The sequence below is a fragment of the Parus major genome, chromosome 1 (genome assembly GCF_001522545.3).
Source record: "Parus major isolate Abel chromosome 1, Parus_major1.1, whole genome shotgun sequence".
NCBI classification, from domain to species: domain Eukaryota; kingdom Metazoa; phylum Chordata; class Aves; order Passeriformes; family Paridae; genus Parus; species Parus major.
Window position 1 is genome coordinate 3,683,237 of NC_031768.1, and position 24,045 is coordinate 3,707,281.

The 24,045-nt window shown below is 40.1% G+C and overlaps 1 protein-coding gene across 1 annotated transcript in view; it reads right to left on the minus strand.

The window, feature by feature from the left end:
- DSCAM (DS cell adhesion molecule) overlaps positions 1 to 24,045 on the minus strand; it is a 439,426-nt gene that overhangs the window by 108,161 nt on the left and 307,220 nt on the right. The window contains exons 12-14 of the mRNA XM_015625504.2: positions 6,680 to 6,876; positions 3,838 to 3,934; positions 2,389 to 2,517 (exon numbers count right to left, since the gene is read on the minus strand). Coding sequence (XP_015480990.1) covers positions 2,389 to 2,517; positions 3,838 to 3,934; positions 6,680 to 6,876 — 423 coding nt within the window. The remainder of the gene's footprint in view (positions 1 to 2,388; positions 2,518 to 3,837; positions 3,935 to 6,679; positions 6,877 to 24,045) is intronic.

Sequence of the window (24,045 nt, forward strand, 5' to 3'; positions counted from 1 at the left end):
GGAAGGAAGGAAGGAAGGAAGGAAGGAAGGAAGGAAGGAAGGAAGGAAGGAAGGAAGGAAGGAAGGAAAATTTTAACTGTATTCTTTATTATGCTCATAAAATATGAAGTCCTGGTATTTCTCACTGTTATACAAATTACATGCTTACAGAATGATCTATTTAAAAATCACGTTTTAACGAAAACTATCAGCTTTCCCGTTCCCAAGAGGAAGGCTGAAGCTTTGGGCTGTTCACGGGGAATTGGGGATTTGGGGTTTTGAGGGATTTGGGGAAGCGGTCGCAGGTTCGGTCCGGCGCTGCCACCCCGTGGCCGTTTGTGGTACTGCAGCGGCCCCGGGCCCGGCCGGAACCCCCGCGGCTCCCGGGGAAGATTTTGGGAACGCCCAACTCTGCGAAAGCAGCGGGGACCCGGGGGATGCCCCGATCACACCAGAGCACAAGAAAGCGCTGTTAAACTGAGCTGCTCAAAGTGTGCCTTTAAGACTGCCCTAATGACATAAAAAATTCAAAAGGATGCTGAGATACACAAAGGAGGACCCACACCCCCTTTCCTGTCTCCAGAGCTCTTTCCACACCTCCGATGGAAAGGTCTGGAGGCTGCACAGGGCTCTTCTCCATGCAGGGCCAGGTGTGAGTGCCACAGGTGAGTTTCTGTACAGGTAGGTGATGTCTCTAAGTACCAAAAAGTGCTGAAACACCAAGTTCCTGCTATTCATAGTGCTCTGCAGTGGCAACTTGACCCTACAGGGCAGGCAACTCCACACTCCTTCCATGAAGTAACTAATTCCATTGGGGTAATTAATGTATCTTTTGTGTCTTAAGGGGTAGATAGCAGCAGTTCTGAGCTAACATTGGACTCAATGATCTCAAAGGTCTTTTCCAACCTAATTTCTGTGATTTTATGATGAGATATGTGAGGGCTGCTAAACATAGTCCATGCTTTCTTTGTGGTCACCTGCACCTTCTCTGTAACAGAAAAGTTTTCCTGCTTGAGAAGCCTGAATTGTGCATCTGATCTGAACTCATTCCTGAGTCCTCAGGAAACGCAACAGAGGTAGAAAATTCTCACAAAACACATCTGTGCAATTTACAGCTTCGCTTTGGTCTTGGCAGGATGTTCCTTGAATATATAATCTAGATCTTGTGCCATCCCTTTAATATCTGGAAACTGAGAAGCTTTCTTAATTCTTCCTTTTTGTTCTAAATTCCCCCAACTACCCCATGCAAGTTCTCCATTAACCATCTTTGGTATTTCACCTTCTTGGTGATTTAATTAATGACAGAATTCATATGCAAGAACTCAAAGACCTGATCCAAGTTTCTCCAAACATTCTGCCTCAGACTCTATAAAATGACATTTCTGTTGTTTGCAGTACGAAGATAATCTACTCTTGTTAGGACATGACCTCCAGGATTTGTCTTCAGATACAAAGAAATATTTTCTTTGATACCAATTCTGCTGCTCACTTCTTTTACTTTCTTTAAGTTTTTAAACTTAAATAAATATATTGTGTCTTGGTATTTCCATCCAACCTGATGATGCTTCTTTTGCTGTCTTCCTCTTGTTTTATCATTCCATATTAAAGAGAAATAATTTTTCAATGCACGTTCATGGTGACACCCACTTAATCTTTGCCTGCATTCTGCATTATCACTTGAAAATATCAAACTTAATCTAACAAAGATGTTTTAGAGCTCTGAAATCCCTTCTTGTCACTGCTTTAATAGAAGGGAAGCACCTCAGTCATCCTGAATGGGGTTGTGCTGAGTTATATCTTTCTTAAATATTTGCTATTGTATTTGAGAAATACAAGAGGTGTTTTAGTGTAAGAAAAGAGTTGGTCAGGCAAGAATGACTTTCAAAAACTTTTCTGGAGCAGGGGGTGGTTGGAAAGAAAGGAAAACAATCAAAAAGAAAACAGAGCCCAGAAACTTTTAGGTGAGCGTATCTCTTTAAGGCTTCCTTTCCCAATCTGCATCTCCAAAGCTGCAATTCCTGACTTCAGTGGAGAATTTCCACTTCTCATCTTTCAGGTATATTATCAATTTCTCCTGTACATTATTGATTTCATTTACAAAGCCAGGGCTAAAATGATTACTGATGATTCAACACCCTTGAAAATATCTACTAATGAAAACATCACAAAAGTTTTGCCTCAGTAAATATAGCGTGAAGTTGTAAAAGAGAAAAGCAGCAATTGCTAAATCTGATGTCTTTACCACAAAACAAACTAAAAGAACAACAAATGAAGATAAATTTTCCTGTGGAAGATTAAACAAACCATGATAAAAAATTCCATCAGGCAGTTTCAATTTATGAGTTACCTTTTACAACACAATCTGGTGGTGAATGACCAGCAAGGGCAATTCCTGAGATTGCTCCTTACCTGACTTGTTCTTGCACTCGATGTCGTAGCCGGTGATGGGGCTGTTGCCATCGAAGCCCATGGTCCACCTGAGGGCGATGCTCCGAGCTCTCACCTCCCGGATCTCTATCTCAGGGGGGTCGGGGGGTTCTGGGCAAACACACACACACAGCTCTGCTCAGAACAGACCCCATCCTCTGAACAGGGGCACACCAACCAGCTCAGCCTTCCTGCCGTTTCTCTGGGCACTCCTGGGGACCCTGATCCTATTAATCACCTGCTGGAAGTATCAGCGCTCTTCAACTCAGAGTCACTGGTGTCATCTTGAATACTGGCTCCTCTTTAACCTTCTTGGTTGCATTTCCAGCTCAGACTTTCACTCCAGGAAAGATGTTTTACCTCAAACACCATCTTTCCCTGATACTTCTATCAGTGATTTTACTAAAGAAGTGATTGTAGAAATGGGAGTACTAAACTCAAAAGTGCTAAATTTGGTAGGGAGAGAAAGTAAAATTTCTGTCCCTTTAAGCATGTTTGAAAGTCTTATTTTAATAACAGAATAATTTGATTAAATCACTCTAAAAGCTCTTTCTTCCTCCAAAGTTAATGTTGTAAATAACCAGCACCAACACCCATTCTAATGTCCCTTTAAATTGTCATGGCAGCTTAGATGAGCAGTGGTGGAACTGGGAACCTGTCCCTAAACTCCACCTGAATATTTCAACAGGGCTGCCTTAGGCATTCTCTGGAATCTGCTGCTACTTGGAATCAAGGGCAGGGAGAGAGAAATCTGCAAGTTGCAGGAATTTGTTGTGTGAGAGGCACAGGAGGAACAAGCACCACGTGGGAATGAACAGTGGCCGGTGGCTGAGTCCTGCTGTGCCCTGCACCTCAAATATTGTCACCTCTCCAGGACTTGCTGTTTCTGCCCTGTGCAAGGGGAACCCCAGCCCCAGGCAACATAAATTCCTAGAGTTTGGATTGTGCAAACTGCTCACAATTTATTTTGACTGATTAAACTTGAAATATTTTGCTCGAAGTTCCACAGTAGGTTTAACATTTCTCTAGAGATGAAGTGAGATCACTTTTGCTTTATTTCAGACCTGGGTTTGAAGCACATTTGTTCTTTAAAATCCAATGCAACCTGCTCTCCCTCAATCCTCCATTTCCACAGTCCTTACTGAAGAGATTAGTTTTAAGTATCTTTGGCAATTGCCAACTACAGTATTTAAGAAAAAAATTCTAATGAATTTGTACAGATCTAGAAGGACTCAAGCTCATATTTTATTTTGATATAATCTGTGATGCTGGAAAATGAAAGACTGAGAACCTTAATGCAGCTCCTCATTTCTTTGACAATGTGGAACACATTTAATTAGGAATCAGAACCTTCCTCCCCCCAGCAGTTTTCTACACTTCCTGTCCTACAATGGCTGTGTTTTTTTTTCCCTTGTGTTGTCCTCTCCCTACCTTGCACAGTGAGCTGAATTATTCCACGATCCTCCCCGTAAGAATTGATGGCATGGCAGGAAAAGAAGCCAGAATCTTCACGCACAGTTGGCAGAATCTATAGGAGTTGGAAAAGAGGTGATGGATTGAACAGCACGCAGAGAAAATAAACCAACAGCTTGTCTGAGTGGCGCAAGAAAAATCGCACAGACTGTTCTCCTTGACAGCAATAAATAGATACTGCAGGTTACACACATACATTTGCATAGGGAAACTTCCAAAATGCTGAGATTATCAAAGCCAGCAGCACCTGGGCTGAGGGCACAGGCTACCAGCTCGACATGTGTAGTCAGGAGCTGGAGTTCCACCTATTCCTGCAGCTTCTCCTTAGGAGCCTTGTTTCCAGTTCCTCACAAGTTTGCCAAGTGTTTAACTGTTGGCTGAAATTTGCCATACAAAATGCTGCCTCCTGCTGCCTCCAAATTTTTCTGGCTATTTCTGAAAATAATTCAAGTGGCTGAAGTCTGTGTGGAGGAAACAAAGGTTCAAACACTGGTGTGAACCCTGTAGTGTTCAGCATGGTACCTCATAATAAAGTTTTGTGTGGTCTTTCTTTTCAATTTGTTGTTTAACAGCAAGGAAATTTATATATAATATTTAAAACCATGATCATAATGATATTTTTCTGCAGGACCACTGCTTCATTCAAGGTACAAGAAAGAAATAATTTTTTTTAAACGAGCAGATATTTGAAATACTATTTCCTTCTCATTGTTCAGTGTGCTGCTCCACAAATTATTTACAGCACACTGTTCAAACTGTGCCCTGCAAACAGACATTCATTTTCTCACAGCACTTTCCTGTGAATTCACCCATTGCAGAAACACGAGTGAATTTATTTACACCAGCCCTGACACCATGGAGAGCATTGCCACCATTTCATGTAGGGAATTAAGGAAGCAGATGCATGATAACGTTTGTGGCTGCTTGACAAGTTGCCACATATTAGCTGAGCCATGGAAACTCCACGTGCTCTTTATTCCTCAGCAAAAACCAGGTGATGTGAGCACAGCTCCCAGTCACCACTGGTTAAGATAAATGGATTCATTTCCCACTTGCTGGAAGGAAATGGGAGAGTTATCATCTGAGATGTGGCAACTTGTCAAGCTGTGCTCACCTGCACGTGTGGCTGAGCTTGGAGACAGGGAAACAAAAATTTCCAGAGCCCAGTTTGAGACATGTAGGGCCTTCCTCCCCTTCCCTCAGAGTCCTGAGCAACAAGTAACCTTTCATGTGTTCATAACAGCTTCCACTGAGCTCAGCTGCAGCCAGGAGGGCTCAGTACTTCTGCAGATCAGACCCCAAGGGCTCAGTACTTCTTCAAATCAGACCCCAAGGGCTCAGTACTTCTTCAAATCAGACCCCAAGGGCTCAGTACTTCTGCAAAATCAGAGCCCAAGGGCTCAGTATTTCTGCAAATCAGAGCCCAAGGGCTCAGTACTTCTGCAGATCAGACCCCAAGGGCTCAGTACTTCTGCAGATCAGACCCCAAGGGCTCAGTACTTCTGCAGATCAGACCCCAAGGGCTCAAGGCCAGTGTCCAGAAAACAAAGAACAATTATTGGCCGCCTGTGAAAAATCTGGTCTCAAAAATCAGCTTTGCATCACACAGTGCCATTCATTACTCAAACGTAATTCAGCCCCAGCAAAAATCCAAGTCCTGTCTCACTGAGGCAAGGGGTCCTGCAGAAAAACATGAAAGCTGAGTACACAACTAAAGATCACATCATCATGCAAAATCACTGAGCTCAAAGCTTCAGAGACAGCCTTAATCTGGAATTTTCTGCTTTTTGGGGTGTTTTATCTCTCAGAAGTGAAAGGTTTTATATCTAACACATGGATGTAGAACACCATTGCTGGACACAGCTGCTTCAGAAAACTCTCCAAGCAGGACTCCAGCCTTCCAAATAGAAGTATTGTTGTGTATCCAGGGGTTATCTTATTAAAACCAACAAGAAGAATGATGGCAGAGCGGCATAGGGGTCAATCCTATAACTAAATATTATTTGTATCACAAAAATACTAATAGGAACAAAGTCACACATACAATTTATTCTTTCTTGTAGAAATCAATGAAAAAAGTCCCTCACAGAGAGCAAACCATAATTTTACTGGATATTGTCCAACACCATTTTTGGCTGGTAAAGAAAGAAATCTTTCATAAGAGTTACACTAAAATTTAGACAAGAACTAGACATCTAGAGAATTAGTTCCTTGGGCCTGAAAAATATGCTTTTCAAATGTGACTTAAAATGTATAATGAAGATTTTGGAGTGAGAAAAAAGAAGAAAAATATTTTAGATTTCATAAAAACACATGTAAAGCAGCATTTTGAATCCTGACTTTATAAAGTGGTCTCTCACAAGCCCCACCAAGTGAAAAGGAGGGAGAGGAAAACTCGAAAAAGGCAGAATTTTTTCTCAAAGCAGTTTAGCGATTTTGGTAAGTGTGACACACATCAGAACTTGGGGTCAGATCTTTGCCAGAGTTTATTAGCAGTTCAGTCAAACTGATCTGGGGAAGGACAGGCTAAGGGGTGAGCCACACTGCTCCTGAGCCAGGGATGGAGGGTTGGGCCTGGCTCCCTCCTCTTGCTGCCTCTGGAGTGTGGGAAGAGGGAATTTTTCATTAGGGATGGATTGCAGAAGTTTCTTCTCCCTCCTCTCCTCCCACTGCCAGCTCTCCACACCATGCACAGGGCGAGTGCTGGGGCTCCAGTGTTGTCAGGATGCCCCTGCATCAAAACCAAACCAGGCACACCTTGACATAGCTGGATGATTTGGGGGCCAATTTGTTTTCTTACCTGCAGGGTAGAAATCACCTCATCCCCAACCTCCTTGGTGGAAACCAGGTAACGGGACATTTCGGGGTTAATGATCCGGTCTTCCTTCTCCCAGCGGACTATGATGGGTTTCTCTCCATGGGCTGTGCAGCTCATCTCCTTCTTTTGGCCTTGAGTAGCCAGGGTGGTGTTTGGGTAGGAGGTTATCATAGCTGGAACTAGAAACAGACAAAACAAAACAAAACAAGGTTGTTCCTCAGGCAGCTGAAGGGTCTGATGATGCAAGGTTGGCTCTTCAATCTGTGTCTCACTCAGCTTGTCCATTTTTAACCAGATTGAGAAAAACATGGAAAAGTATTTTATTTTCATTCCTGTGTTAAGAGAACTGATGGGCCTCAGAGGGAACTTAGCAGAAAGGAGTTGGAAGTGGACAATAGAAGGTGAGAATCCAAAGGAGGCTTGTCTTCATTTTTTTGGCAGGGCAGCTTGCTACATAATTCAATATTCAATATTCACAGCACATAAAGGGACTGAACTAATAAGTGTTCAGATATGTGGACAATAAAGAACTGATAAAAATGTCTGCATCTTTCTGATGGGCTGCTGTTGTACTTGCTGACTGCTACATGTTTTACCAGTGTGTGTGACAGTAATGATCTATCAAAATGAGGGCTCAATTAAACCAGGAGCTGCATTAAATTAAAAGAAAGGCTCTGCACCAAGGAGCTTACATGGATGTGTTGAGTGCGTAGCTGAACTGTGCTGAACTGAAAGTATAATTAAACTGACAATAAACCTAGCTAGATTTGAGTTTTTATTGTACTCAGAAGGTATTTGCAGAACAGTTTGGACATACCTGTCAACTTCATAACCATTCTTTTAAAAGTGACTTAAATTTTAATGTTGAAAAAGGTAGCCTTCTTAGAAAGAATTGTCTTAAACCTTAAGTATTTTCATGTTTTGGAATTAAAATTTCCTGCAACAGGAAAAATAAATAAATAAGAAATGCTTGGAATGTTTTATTGCAAACCCCAGACATGGCATCTTTGAATGGATGATCCCTTTGGTGTCCTTTGCTGGGTGTCATCCCCACATGGTTTGTCCACCACTGAACAGCACCTGGATTTCTGTCTCTGGAAAGCATCAAAGCCCACGAGTCTCTCAGTTCAGGCCCAGGAGAAGCTGGAAAGCCCTGGACAGCACACAGAGCTGTTCTTTCTGAATGACTCTGTCTACACTTCTAAAGCATGTGAGGCATCAACCATGAACCCCCTCCCTGAGCTCCTGCCCTCTGCAGGAGACTGGGGCTGCCTCCTGCAGTAGCCCCTTGTTTTTATGCATGAATGGTTGCCTCTTCTTATCAGAACAACTCACTCCTTCCATCTGAGCTTCTCTGGGTCCCTGTTTTAATCAGATGACACTGGCAGAGGATCTGATTTGAGGCCTTCCAATCTTTGCCCTTGCATCGGTTGTGTTTGTTGCCGCACAGCAGAATAAAAACCCTTATTTAAATGAATTACTTTAATTGCCAGCCTGTAATGTTAATGCTTGGTGGCATGACCTTTTCACATGCCAGAGCTGCTAATGCTTGGATATGACAATATGTCAGGATGCAGCCTTTTCTGTTCAAAGGCTTCCTGAACCAAACCAAACTGAGCTGGGGATTAAAAGGGCCCGTGGAGCCGTGGGTTTGAGTTACCAATGGGATCTAATTCCAGGAGGGACTCTGAGAAAGGTCTTGTGAGAGGCAGGAGGCTCCACTTGCACTAGTAATGAAGTACATCTTATTTAACTATTTGGCTATTAGGTACTCATCAGTGTTGTCCAAGAGGAGAATTTGAAGAGAATAAATTATGAATAATCTAAATAGAAAATTAGGATGAGTCTGACTCTACATTCCAAAGAATGGAAATAGCCTCAGTTTCATCTGGTGTGTGCCCACATACCCACAAGGTTACTTTCAGAAAGTTGGTTTTTTTGTGGCCATCTGCTTGTTCCTCCAAACCCAGAACAACCAGTGCTGTACAAGATCACAGAATGATTTAGATTGGAAAATCCTTCCCAGCCCATGGAGTCCAATCTGTGGCCTGTCCCCACCTTGTCCCCAGCCCAGAGCCCTGAGTGCCACGTCCAGGTGACACCTCCAGGGATGGGCACTGCAAACCCCCCTGGGCAGCCCCTGCCAAGGCCTGAAAACCCTTTCAGTGAAGAAAATTCTTCCTGATTTTTTTTTTCCTGAAATGCATACATCCTTTTAGGCATTTTGTAAAATAGGAGACCAAATTCACAAGAGTGCCAGGCTATTGAGGAGTCCACATTACCATCATTAGCTTGTGCCACCTCCTTTCTTCCTTCCACAATGTCCCCAGCCTCCCACATGTCCCTCCCTCTGCACTTCTCTCTCCTCTCAGCACAACAGGCTCTAGACCCCTTCACCTGTCCCTCTTTCTTCCTGCTTCAACCTCCTCAGGTTCTCACATGCCCCCTAATCCTTTATATTTTTCTCCTCCAGCCTCATTTCCTGTCCCTGGTTAACTCAGCCAACCTCCCAAGCCCCCTGAAGGGTTTTCCCCTACAGCTGCAGTCCTCCTTCCCATCGAGATCTCCTCCTTGGAGTTTCCCTGGTGGTGGTGGGAATGTTCTGAGCCCACACAGGAGATGAGGGGTGAGGGGTTTGTGCCTCCCCACGAGGTACCAGAGCTCCTCTGCAGGTGAGCCTTGCTTTTCCCTGCTTCACCAGTGGGATCACACAGAAAATGGGACATCTGGACTTGGATTGAAATCCCACAGATACCCAGGAGCCTGTCCCAGACACTCCTGCCTCCCTTTCAGGTCCTGCTCTGGGTGACAGTGCCAAACCAAATCCCATATCTTGCTTTTAAAAACCAAAGGCCACCTTGCAAAGCTCATTTTTTCCCCACAACAAACTTTCTTAATAAGAGCAGCATAAAAACATGTAAAGAAAGATGACTTTATTCCTCAGATACTGCTTTATCCCTGCTTATCCTTCCCTTCTCCTCACATAATCTTCCACACGGATTCCTTATTGCCATAGCAATGCCTCACAGCTAAATATTTCCCCTTCCTCCAAAGCTGATTTTTTACTCTTCACAATTTATCTCCAATGATCCTAAACTGTAAGCTCTTCTTTTTATCTTCCTCTATGTCAAAAGATTTCTGGTAACAAAGCCACATTCCCAAGGATATTTTAGGCAATGCATTTCTTCATCCTCCAACTATCTTTAATCAAATTACTGATGCAAATAACTGAGATAAATATGCTGGTTCTTTACTGACAAAATAATCTAGAAAACTGTAAATAAGCAAGCTAAATCTGCACTACATATGCATGAGATATTCTCTTAGGAAATCTTAAAAATAAGCAAAAGCATTTAGAAATGTATTTAGATGATTCAGATGCCATATTAAGTGTGTCTGTGCCTTATATCCCTTCAAAAGTGCATTATATCCAGAAACATAATTATATTTATATATATACATTTAGATCAGAGGATTTTGGAAGGGAAGGGCATGTTGCTGTGCAGGTTCAAGGAATGGATATTGCCATGTTCCACAATTTTGGAGTAGTTTCACCACGGGAAAAATTAATCCAGTTCTGTTTTCTTTAGGGTTCTCCATGCCTTTGTCTGAAGCTGAGTGGTGCTGGGCACAGTTAGAGATCTATTGGTCAAAACTGGACAAAGCAGAAGCTACAATTTATAAATCATGGAAATTTCCATTTTCAAGGTATGAATATATCTGCCAGCAGCATTAATTCAGGAGTTTTGCCTGTTTAGAGTTGGGCTTTCTTTTTTTCTGTTTGCCCCTTTCTTCATGGCAACCCAGCAAGAAAATGAAAAAAAAAAAATAATAATAATAATAATAATAATAATAATTATTATTATTATTAATCATAATCATCACCATTTTTATTATAGCACTAAATATAATTGCTATACTAATGCATATCAAAATATTAGATGATACAATTGTATTAATTAGCAATTATATTGCTTGTTAAGATAATGATTGCTTTATAGTGTTAACTTTATCATTAAAATCAAAGTGCAAAATTCTGTAGTCAGGATTATATTTAAGAATTGCAAAAGTTGCTCAGACAAAAGAAGAACTTTTTGTCCTGCTCTTGAAAGAAACTGAATCTGAGCCTTTCCTAAGATTCAGTAAAAATTACCTAATCTGACTTATTTTTCTCTGCTACTGGTGAATGTTTCATTAGGAACTGAGTACAAATAAAAAGGAAAATATTTAATTATCTTAATAAAGACCAGTCTCATTATCCAGAATAACAAGACTGTAGGAAATTTGAGTAAAGCTTGTGAAGGGTATCAGAAACTGCTGAACCTTTTAGAATAAATCTTTATGAATTAATAGAAAACAAAAAATTCACATCAATTTTAAAATAATGTGGAGAGCTGGGATGGAGGGAGATATTTTTTCTCTCTTTCAGCTCATAGATGGGAATAGCCACATTGGAAAAAGCAAATTAAAATTCTCCCTGCCTTTCAGTTTGTAATTAAACCTTAAATATCCATGTACCATTTAAAAATGATTGTAAGACTGATTAGAGTACTCAGTATTTTTAAGAATTATGGTCCTTTCTAAGCCAAAACCATTCTGAGATCCTGGGGTTCTCCTGGTCTGAAGACCTCTGTCCTGGCAGAGTGTTCTCATATTTTGGCTCTGGATCATGCTCAGACTGGCCAGCTTGGGGAAATATCTGTAACCACGAGAGACTCATCTTGCAAACATTGAAAAAAAATACTGAAAAAATGAATTGAAATTTGAGTTTAACATTTAAGCCAAATTCAGCTGTTCTTTGATTCTGGTCAGCCACAGTGAGAACAGTCTTCTCTCCATGACAAATGGGATTTCCCTACCTCAAAAATTCCCTCTTCCTCCATCCACTTTTGCTCAGGCAGAGAAAGCCCACACAAATATATTACTTATATTTAAGGGAGCCTAGCTGTCACACTTGCATTTCTTGATACATATATTTGTTAATTTATTTTCACATTTAGTAGACTTTAAGGAGTCAGCAAGAGCTTTCCTAAAATTCATAACTTCAGTATTTCCTTTCTGATAAGAGACCTTTGTGTTTATTTAAATAACTACTCTCTGAAATTCAAATGGTGAAGAAAAGAGAATTTAAAATCAGTGGGATTTCCCAAACACTTCAATTTAAACTCATAGTTGTTTGGTAAAAGTCAAAACTGTTCAGTAGGTGGAAATCATGGTCTTAATCCTCATCCTCAGGAGATGTCCAAGATTAGGAAACAAATTCCATGTCTCAGAGGGTCAAAGAAATATGTAAACACAAAGAAAAGTATCCCATTTTTATCTATACAAATTATTATATATAATAATAATGGGCATATAATTAATGACAACTTCTTTCTACAAATATTCACTAATTTTGAAAATTAATCTCACATTTGGAACCTTCTCATGTTTGTTTATTGTGAAAACCTCCTCAGAGACAGATTTTCTTAGGATAAATATTAAAAAAAACCTCGATTTGAATTATTCAATCATTTCATGAAGGTGATTTTAACATAGAATATTTTATTATATTGCTTGGAATCAGTAAAGAATTTTCTGCCCAAGCAATGCAACTCTTAGAAACCATTCTGGGTGAATTGTGCCAGTACATGAATTTTAAATTTAAAAAGCCAGTGTTTTGAAATTAATAGCCATTGATGTTTCAGATTAGAAAAAATAATTTCAAACATGTAAACCTGAGAAATTCGAGGAGAGAATTAAAGATTTGATGAATTCACATGACAGACTGAATTATTTACTCAGTTTTAGTTTAAGGAGTCTGTAGGGTATAGGAGATACACTCCAAAAATTTGTTAATAAATATATTCCTGAAAATATTTTTTAAAATAAAACTGAACAAAGGAAATTACCTTCTACCCCTAACCTGCCCTAAAGGAGCAGTAGCTTTTTTATACAAATGAATTGCTGGACAAAAGGAAAGAGATTCATTAGCACTTCTATTAGCAAAATAATTTTCTGCCAGAAAATTAATAAATTAATAAATTAATAAAAACCAACATTGCTGTGTAAAAAAAGAGAAATTAAACACAGGCATGGCAGGTCCTGTCCCAGCTTCATAAATTTGCATTACAAATCCCATCTCAAACCAAGGCACTCAGTGGTTTGTAAAAACTGCATTACTGGGACACCCATACAAAGTAATCTTTGGGGGAAAAAAAAAATCTAAAAATAAATAAATACTGAGTGGGAATGAATATGGATTCTGTACATCTTAAAATAGCATTTCAGCCAACTGGTAGAAAGGAAGTTACTATGATTATAAATCCTATTCCAACATGTGTTTCCATGCTTGAGCAGGCCTGGTTTGATGCTGAGCTCGAATAAAATGACGATGATATCCTGAGTCCTTGGCAGCTCCTGATCTGATTGAATGTGTCAGGGCAAAGGCTGTGAACATTTAGGGTTCATATCTTATTCACTCACAAGTGGTTTCAGGTCACATTAGAGGAAGAGAAGTTGATTTATTTTGCATGACAACTATGAATTTTAACCAAAAGGCACATTAATAAAATAAAAAAAAGGGCTTTTCCCTCAAATCACAAAGGCAATTCTTTCCTCTTCCTGAGGTCTTTCCTTGCATTAGTTCTGTGTTTGTACAGTGCAGACTGATGATGCACAGGAGACCAGCAGCTGCTGCTATTTCTCACTCCTTCCTTTGACTTTGACATGGTTCTGAAATGAAAGTGACTTTCTCTTGCTTTTCCATTCACTTCTATTCCCATTTTGTCCAGCTGCACTTCCCAGTAAGCAAGGGGAAGGGAATGGGGGATGATAAGCTGACAGCTTTGTCCCCTGAAGTCACCTGCAGTAAAAGCCTGTGGAAATTATGTACAAAATGTGGGAACTCACACCAGGCACTGGGTAATCAGTCTCATCCAAGCTTGGCTAATTGTCAAAACAAAAATTAGTGAGCAAAAAACCAATGTATTACCATGTATGTAATTTTGATTCTAAAGACTTAGACAAAGATCATCTTCCCACAGAAGAAATTTATGGACTTTTCTAATACTTTAAATTTAGAATTTAAAGTATTAGTTTTACCACTGTTGACATTGTTGGGAAGTGTGGATGCCTAAAAATTAGCACCAAAAACACGTCTCCATTAATTACAAATTCCTTGGGCCACTTTCTATTCCAAATCAATTATCATCTTTCATCAGCCTGTTATAAAAGCCAGGCTGGAAAGAGCAGGAATGTTAAATAGTTAAAACTAGCAATACATAATTTCAGATAACTTCTCCAATGCTTTGATCTTAAATTGAATTCACTCTGCCATCAAGATGGCATCAAGTTTTAATGTGAAATGAGAGGGTTACAGCTATCATAATTGTAAAGCACAGCACTCTAATTTTTGGTGACTTACTGAATGCAAATCAGCTAAAAACAGAGACTGTGGAATCCCATGGGAGAGTGAGGTTTTTTGTTTGTTTTGCTTTTTTTTAACAAGTTTTTATGCTTTAAATATTCTATTTGTCTCCTTTCATTAAAATCACCAGAACAGTTTATAAGTTTAAATGGAAATACAAAAAAAAAAAAAAAGCAGAAAGTCACTGGAAAGCCCAAGCTTTAATCAGGCTTTATTTTATGACCCAGCAGCTCCTGTAAGTCTATTATATTTGGGAGGCTGTGAAGTGACATGTGTAAATGTCCCTCCCTGGGGAAGAGAAGCAAACACTAATTGGGGTATTGACAGGTTTAAATGAAGCAGAAACACACGAAGAAGAAACTCTGGCTCCAACAAAAATGAGAATTGGGGAGTGGGGCATGCTGGGACATTAATGGTTTTCATTCACTGCTCACTCATGCAAGTAAATATACTTTTAAGCACGGTGACCTGGGTCTATAACAGCTCAGTTCTGAGCTAAAAAGCCATGAAATGCTATCTGCTGATGTATAAGAAAGAGGGCTTTGGTAGAACCAGTCTCCTCTAGCTGTTCAAAGGGAATTATAATTTTATTTTCTATGTAGTTGCAGATAGACCAAGATCATCTGATGCTGTGATGGCAGGAACATCACATCAAATGTATTTAAATCAGCCAGACACAACTCTCTCTATATTTATCAGCCATTGTCTATATGAGTTTATTAGCATAACTGAGATTAATATATATATATTCTGTATATTTACACTGACAGAGAGGTGTTGTTGCATTGGGTGAATATTTTAAAGCATTCACCTGGACACAGGGGTCAAGCATGGTCATAAAACCCATCAGTGCCTCACCACAACTGGTCTTCAGGTGGCTGAAAATTCTGTAGTGGACATTGAGGGGACAAAAAAAGGCATTCCAGAGGGTCACTGATCTTAAAGATGACAAACACCTTCTTGTTGATGATAGAAGAACCTCAGGGTGAGCTGAGCAGACTTTTGCAACCATCCTTCAGAAGTCCAGCTTAAAGTCAAGGAAATCAAGTGAAAAGGTCTGATCTCAAACTCCAAATTCTCTCAACTAAGGAGATTCACAATGTTAATAAATGCTACAAACCCAGGAAAGACAGGAAAGGAGATTAGATGAGGGAGAATAAGATCCTAATAAAAAGCTCTGAATATATTTATTTTAATTTTATCTGGTTTATCCAGTAAAAATTCTCCCTCTTTTTAGAGAGACCATGTGGGAATAGTTTGGGAATAGTCTGATCACCTTGGTCTGCTTGTTTCTGCAAAAGCAAAACCCTAATTCTCAATCTATTTTTTCTTTTCCTCTGTATAGTCTGGTTTCTACTTTTACTGCTCAGCACACCACGAGTTTCTAGAGGGGAAGCAAATCTCAATAAAAACAGAAAAAAGAAGAGTGGGGAACCATCCTAAAGGCTGCAGAGCCTAGGAAAAGCTGACGGGTAACTGGTGTGTTTAACCATTTATTAATACCTGTCTCATGGAAAGAGGGAATTACTAGCAAAGAGAAACAAAGAGGGCTTAGAGAAGCACAATATTCATAAATTAAAGATATTAAAGGTAATACTTTTTGAGACACAATCACCCATTAATTAGAAGCAGCTCTTACCACAAAAAAAAATAAATCAGGAAGTGCAAGTCTCACTTTTTTGAAATCTAAAATTAGGAACCTTCCTTAGGAATTTGTTGTGATTTTTACATTCTTTGTTATTGTGCCAGTGCAGTGTTTTATGAAATCTGAATTCTAGGCCTGATGTGCTGAGTATTTTGGGATTGTTTCACTGAGTTGTTAACACTTGCAGACAAAAGCAGTGGCTGATAATTTGGCTCCAGAGCCCAAACGTCTGAGGCCAGAGGAAGAGGACCCTAATTTGAACCTGGATTATAGTTATTTTATCTCATTCAGAGCTGCCAATGTGCTCATCCAGCTGTGAGCCAGAGAACAGCTGAAAAGGAGTTTTAAAGCTAAATTTTACAGTACTGATGTTGACAGTACTTTGCTGCACAGGAGATTTATCACCTCTATAACTTAGGTCAAGATGTTTTTGTGCTTGCACATGCACAGGCACACGTGTGTGAGTGAGTAAAAAAAGAAAACCAGGAAAAAAACACTAAATATTTTACAGAAAGGCAAACAAGGAGAATTATTTTATTACCTGGGGAAAAAAAAAAAAGGACAAAGCAACCCTCATTGTATCCTTCCCTTGACTTTCAGCTGCCCCACACATCCCTCTTTTCAATATGCTCTTAAACAGAAATGTTTCTGTTTCTCTGGAGACCATTTTTACCCCTCAGCCAAGGGGAGGCACCATAAATACTCGTGTTTGAGGCAGGAGTAAATTATAGCCATCCATCTCCTGGACAGAGTGTGGCACAGGGCTGGGGGTCACTTTCCTCTACGGTCCCTTCCCACGTTACAAGGAGTTCAAAGGACTTGGTTTATAATTCTTTTTCCCCCTTCAATTGTGTTTTAAGGGAATAGGAACTCCCATTGTTCCATGTGCCCAAAAGCAGAGGCCAAAATGGCACTGCTGATAATGTAACCACCAGAAATGGAAGAAGAAAGTCGTGTTTCCAAGCAAGGTTTGACATATTGCAGATGACAAATGCTGAGTGTGATAAATGAAGCTGCTGGTTACAAGGGCAATATGAAAATGCATCTCTGATTTTTTGTTTTTATCACATTGTCAAGTGGTTCTTTATTAATCAGATTCTTGAAACACCCAAACACAAAATCTGTGCTTAGATCTAAGCTTTGTACCTCAATTATTAAATTATCTTCATTTGGCCTTAGGAAATCCAGGAGGTTTAAGGGCTGATTTGGTCATTCTGGGTTTTGTTTTTTGAGGGTTTTAAATTATATTTCATTATAAAAAGAATAATGACAAAGGTATAGTGTGAGTTTTTACACTCTATAACAGCCTTAATAGTCACATCCCCAGGGGGATTTTATGTTCAAATTTTATTGCTTTTTTTTATGATACATTTTAGAGTTTCTTATAAGTTGGTAGAAAGGTTTTTAGAACCAATCATGTTGAGGCTTTGAACTGTAAGTTATTTTATTTTTAGAGAACAGCTAATTTCTTTAAACCAAAACTTTTTTATAAGACTGCGGTCTCTTTGACAAAAGGCATTTCTGAGAAGGCTTTATTAGCTCAGCATTCAAAAATCAAACCAACATGCTCAAAACATCTTCAAAATGCAAATTCTGGCAGAAAAGGAAAAAAGAAAAAGCTATGAAAATTGATGAGAATTTCAAAACTGAGTCTTTTTTTCAGCCAAATAATATTGGCAAAACCATCCAAATTCATGCAAGCTGAAATCACTCTAAGGGACACAGATTTCCTGGTGGTCACCTGCGAATACATTCCCAAATTTAAATTCTATGAGGAACTGAAGGAATAGTTTTGACAAATGAAATACAAAACAGAAGGCTGAAGCAAAGGTAGAAACTTCTTTATTCATCATGAAGCAAAGTTGTCACTAGTTTATAGTTGTCTTCTAGTCAGCTTCTTATTGAATGAATTTCACCATGGATGAATTCTTGTGTTTTTTGCTAAAAAGAGAGTGCAGGAGTGATGGGCAGGATGGTCTCGTGTTGTACATCCATACTGCTCCTCCTTTGCAAACAACTCCTCTAAACAACCCCTTTTCTCTAGCTGTAGTGAAAAATTGATCATATTGCCCAAGATCTTGGGAAAAAATCATCCTGAGATTCAATCTTGAGAAGCTCCTGCGTTTCTGCTCTCTCCTGACTGATGGAAAATCTGTTCTTTGGAATTTAGCATGAAAAATCCCTCGTTGTTGAAGTGCTACACCTTTGTCTCACAGAGTTTCACAGTGGAAAAAATGCTGGAAAATGATGTGACTTTTAAACTTTCCTTACCAGTAAGATAAATTGAAGTAATAACAGAATCAGCAGGATGCCAAACTAATAACTGGATATGAATGTTCTAAAAAGGAAGATGCTGCCACTGTCAAAGCTGCAACTACAGCTCCAAACTGGGACAAACCCAGTGGATTCCCAGCATTTCGACCACTTGTGCAAAGAAAAGGGTGAAAAAAGCAGTTTCTCCAGCCCAATTTTGTTTTCTTTTCCTTCTTTTCCCTCCAATAAAAGGGTCATTGATAACATTGAGCAACTTCACTCCTGATGATGTGGACATCAGGTTTTGCCCTCTCAATTCCTAGGAAGGAAAATGGGGGACTGCTCAACTAGGCTGCTTTGTGTGAGTTTCCAGATGCAACAATTGTCTAAAAGAGTTTGTTCCATCTCCCTTTGGTATGGAATCCTGCAATTTGAATTACAGAAGTCTATTTTCAGGAGTAACAACTGAGATTTTACTGCATCACAATCATCTAGGTTGGAAAAGACCTCCAATCAAATCTCTCATCTACTGGTTGCCTTATGAAGCAAAAAAAAAAAAAAATATATATATACACATATAACAATAAGGTGTCTCCTCTGGATTAATTTATGTGGATTTTAAGAAAAGAAGATTTAAATGGCAAATTCAAGCATCCAAAATTTCAGTATCTTGAGACATCTCCAGCGAGACTTTTGTGATCATGTTTGATGAGATATTGTTTAATTACACAAATGTTTCCCCACAGGAGAAGTTCTTTAGTGGAGGGACTACACAGTACTCAGGGTTATGAAGTTGGTGAATGATGCTACTTCTATTTTTGCCTTATTTTTGATGATGCACTGGGCTAGAAAATAGTAAATGAAAGGAAAATAAGTCTTTTCACTAGTCCTTGATGACTGCAACATTGAATATTCTCATTTTACACTTTTTCTGTATCAAAATTAAGGATTTCTAGACTGTTACCTCCTACCTTCTTTGACAGATGTTGTGTTCCTTCACTTATTTTTAAGTGTTTAAGTGACTTTGCAGAGTTGCTGAACATCCCTGAATGCTATTGAAGTCTTCCTAAAAATATGCCCTGATTGTCTCCACAGTAAATCATTCCTCAGATAATATGTGGGGTATGTTTGCTGTCTTTTAGGTAATTTCATTTATTTAAACTCATACTTCACAAAGGTTTTCCAAGAATAACTTGGAAGCATCTTAGAAGTGTGTAGTTCCTGAAATGCTCCTGTATTTATGCTCTGTTCTTGACTCAGTTGCTCTGCATGAGCAGCATCAACAGAGTGCCCAGAATTGGCCTTAAAAAGAACAGCTCATTAAGAAGCTGAACTCTGGTGAACTGTAAAAAATATTTATATATATATATATATATTTATAAATGCAACCAAATCTGCAGCTCTGAAGAAAGGAAAAGCCTTCTCAGCCCTCTGTCAGTTAAATATATTTTTAATACTGCTGCTAACAAATAATAATCCTTTGATTTTCTGTCCTGAAGATTGCAAAGTTGCTGGCAGCTCCAGTAACTCTTCCAATTTCTATTGCCAGCTCTGCCAGTCTCTCATAAATCTCACTGGTCTCTTCCACCTCTGCCTCCAGGCTCTTCCTTGCCTCAGATTTTGCCAGAATAAATTCTGGTAATGTCAGGAGGCATCTCCCCCTCCTGCCTGAGAAAGCCCCTGTTGTGGTGTTTAATTGGATGGTGTTCTTTGCAGGAATGGGAATTTAAGGCAAAGAGGTGAAAAAAGGGTCACTGGTAATTTATTGTGTGTACCAGGGCTGAGCAAGATGGTAACTGCAACACTGTAAACCTGAATAATGACTTGAGTAGGGAGCACTGGAAGGTTTGGAACTCCAGGTGAAAAAAGAAAGGCATCTGAATCCTTATTTAATCTTACTGAGTCCTCTCTGGAAATGTAAAACCAAGTCATCTGTCAAGAATTCCCATGCCATTATTACTGGTAAGGAAAGATGTAATTCAAAAGCAGCCTCTGAGATGGTTTTCTCTTTCTCCTTTGGGGTCACTTAGAACCACAAAGTCCAAACATGTAAACTAAGATGTTACTTTACAGACTTTCACCTTTAAATTTTTTTAAATATTTGCATGTCAGCTCTCTTGGGCTTGCTGCAGGGAGAAGGCTCATGTGAACCTTTCATGTAAAGGAGCAGCAGCATCAGGAGCACACAGGGTTTGAAATTATCATTGAATTATAGAATGGTTTGGGTTAGAAGGGACCTTAAAGATCATCTCATTCCCAGTTTCTGCCATGGCAGGGACACCTCCCACTGTCCCAGGCTGCTCCAAGCCCTGTCCAAACCTGGCCTTGGGCACTGCCAGGGATCCAGGGGCAGCCACAAAATCTCTGGGCAACCTGTGCCAGTGATTCACCACAAACACAGGGAAGATTTTCTACCTAACATCTAATCTAACCCTGCCCTCTGTCAGTTTGAAACCATTCCCTGGCTCCTGGCCCTGCAGCCCTTGGCAATTGTCTCTCTCCAGCTTTCCTGGGGCTCCTTCAGGCCCTGCAAGGCCACCCTGAGCTCAGCCCAAAGCTTCTCCTGGCCAGGCTGAACAATGGCAGCTGGGCCAGCCTTTCCTGCCAGCAGAGCTGCTCCATCCCTCTGCTCATCCTGGAGCCTCCTCTGGGCTCTCTCCAGCAGCTCCAGCTGCTCCCTGGGCTGGGCTCAGGGCTGGGGCAGCTCTGCAGGTGGGGTCTCACCTGAGCAGGGCACAGGGACAGACTCTTGATGGAGAAAAGTTTGGGTATCTCCCTTTGTCTGCCTTGCTGCTGATGGCTAATTACTAAATTACTAATTGCTGCATGACTAAAGCAGTATTATTGTTACCATCAGAGCATCTGGAAACGGAGTTTTGTGGGTTCCCCAAAGCACAGCTCTGGAGGTGAAGGTGTTGATGGCTCTTTGAGGGAGCAGGTCCCACACAACCCTACAGAGGAGACAGCCCTGGAGGAGAAAAACTTCTGGCATCTGTGTTAGAATCAGTCCTTGCTGTCCTGGGGAGAACTGTTCCACCTTTCTGTGCCTGCAGAACTCAGTGGCTCTGGGCAATGATTTTGCACAGCTTCCTTCCAGCAGGAGAATAATTATGTTTTGCAGTTCGGTGGTGAAAGAAAAACAGGAAAACAAAAAATATATTGCCCAATAAATCACCACTTGAGTTGAGGAGGAAAATCCACAGAGTTCAGGAGGAAAACTGCAGAAGATGGTAACGCTGCCAAAATCCATGGATGGCAAAAAGGGGGAGTTCAGTCCTGAACTCTGACTTAGCTCTGCTATTCTGTCTGCAGCAAAACCCACAGGCTGGCCAGGGGCTTCAAATTTTTGCTGCATCATGGAAAGGATGAAAATGAGATTGCTCAAAAGAGGCCCCAGGATTGAAATTCTGTTCCCACAGAGGCCTTGAGGAGCTTTGGCACTGACTTTAACTTGAGCAGGATTTAATTTGCTAAAATAAGAGTTAGACTGGCAAGTTTCTTACAGTCTTAGTACCAAATCCTCACACAAGCTGAAAGGGAGGTGCTAAAGAAGAAGTAAACTGTAGGATATTAAAAGGAGTAATTCCTTTCTGTCTATTTTTGATAAATAAGAGAAAATAAAATCTCCCAAGGTGCTTAATATTGCCTATTACTGTGCATATCCTGAATTCATGACTAATGCACTTTAATTCAGTCACAGGATCTGCTTTAAACAGTTCAGTGCTGCATTATGTGCTGCACTTGAGATGTTCAAGATATTAATTATTTGTTCTCTTCAGTATCCCTCAAGAGCTAATGAAAAATTCTGTCGTGGTGGTATTTTTTATGATACACATAGCTGTGACACATGATAATTTCACAATCATTTTGAAACACCATGTGGTTTCTTTTGACATTTTGTGACAGGCTGTGTTATCAAGCACAATTGTTTGCACAGGAAACAACTGTAGCACGTGGTCCTTGGGACATTATGTTATCTCCTGATAATGATGTCATTAACATGTGTATACTATAATTAATGACTACAAGAGCGATTCATTTGAGTAAGGCTTATGAATCCATTTCATCTAAAAAGGGAAAGAAAACCTATAATCATTTGGGCTCAGATCCTGAAAGCTACTTACTTGCAACCTGCTGCAGCTACGCTGGGTGACCCGTTAATTGAGGCATATTAACCAAGAAGCATTTATTTCTCAGTTATATTACAGAAGCTTGGATTAGAATCATTATCATAATGATTGTTCTAATAGAGATCAGTGAGAGAAACAGGAACCTAGCAGTGCTCCAAGCCCCTTTGTCACCCGATCTCCTACCAACGGGAGCCAGGAAACAATTACAGTTCATCAGTGTGCACAGTGAAATAATGGGGCTGGAGACGTGGAGAGCAAACCCTCTGCAGCTCAGGCTGTCCCCTCCTGCTCCTGCAGCCCCAAGACAGAAAACACTCTCCTTGCATCCTCGTCTGCATAGAAAGCAGACTGTCACAATGGCAGCTCAGATAAGTGAAGCATTTTTATGTAAGAATCACAGAATCACAGAGTGCTTTTGTTGGAAGGGACCTTAAATCCCATCCAGTGCCAGCCCAGCCATGGCAGGGCCACTTCCCACTGTCCCAGGAGCTCCCGATGTCCAGCCTGGCCTTGGGCACTGCCAGGGATCCAGGGGCAGCTGCTCTGGTCACCAGGGCCTCACCAAGCTCACAGTAAAAAATTTAGTTCTCAAATCTAACCTGTTATTCCCCTTTTCCAGTTTGTACCCATTCCCCCTTGTCCTGTCACTCCAGTTCCTGATGAATTGTCCCTCTCTGCTTTCTCATAGATTTTTGCCATCATATTTTTGCCAATTTATTTGATGGTTCAGTGTCTTGATACAAGTCCTGCCATGCTTTAGGTGTAATGTCACCACAATCTCAATTCTCACTGCATAGAGCTTCCCAAGAAAAAAAGATACATTCAGACTGCCAAAATTTGCTTTCAAGCCTGATAATCCACTCTTCTCCCTTGAGGCAACACAAATTGCACATAGATATTTTTGTGTTATTCGGATTTTCAGAAGGTTCTGTTTGGGAATGCAAAATATTTTCACAGAGATATTTGCATGCAGGAGCAGCCACACACAAATAGCCGTGGGTAAATGAAATTTCCAACCTGCCACAGAGAGAGTCCTCAGGAAAGCTGCCTACAATGTGTCTAGAGAAATGATGATGAGACTGGATCCCTGGGAAGATGCTTGAAAATGGTCTTTGTGCAGAAAAGCTACAACTGATGAAAGATGGATCGTGCTCCAGAAAGGTGAAAACAAGGCAGGAGGGAGCCAGGGAACCATGAGCTGAGCTGCTCCTCCCAAAGCTGGAATTCAAAGATGCACTCCAGATTTTTCCAGAATAGAGGTGGTGGGATATTATCAAAACAAAATCATCAAAGTGGGTTTTTTTTAAGAGATGCTGCTGCATCTCTTGTTCCTTCTCTCTGTGGACAGCAGTCCAGAGGACCCAAGCACACCCCTCCTGTCCAGCTGTTTCAGAACTCTGCAAAGGCAATCTCTGTGACTTTACATAGAATTTCCATAGAGTGACCATATGGGTTATGAATATATTGCACAAATAATTATTTATATGCACCATTAACTTTGCTCTGAGGCTTGAAACACTAAACATGGGTGTACTTAGTTGCCCTTCTCACATTTCACCTCCAGAATAATAACTGCATCTAATTCAGGATGCATTAGATTTTTTTTAGTTATAAAATTAAAGTTATATATATAACTTTATTTTATATATATATATAATATAAAGTTATAAGATTTTTTTTTGGTTTAGTAAATAAAATAACAACATGTATTTTCATGATGCAAGCTACAAAATATTTTAAAAGTCAAGAACAGCAAAGTCAGAATTTCAGGAATAGTAAATTAGAGCAATAATTTCAGGAATAGTAAATTAGAGCAATAATTTCAGGAATAGTAAATTAGAGCAATAATTTCAGGAATAGTAAATTAGAGCAATTTACTAGTAAATTAGAGGGAAAGGAAGGGAAGGGAAGG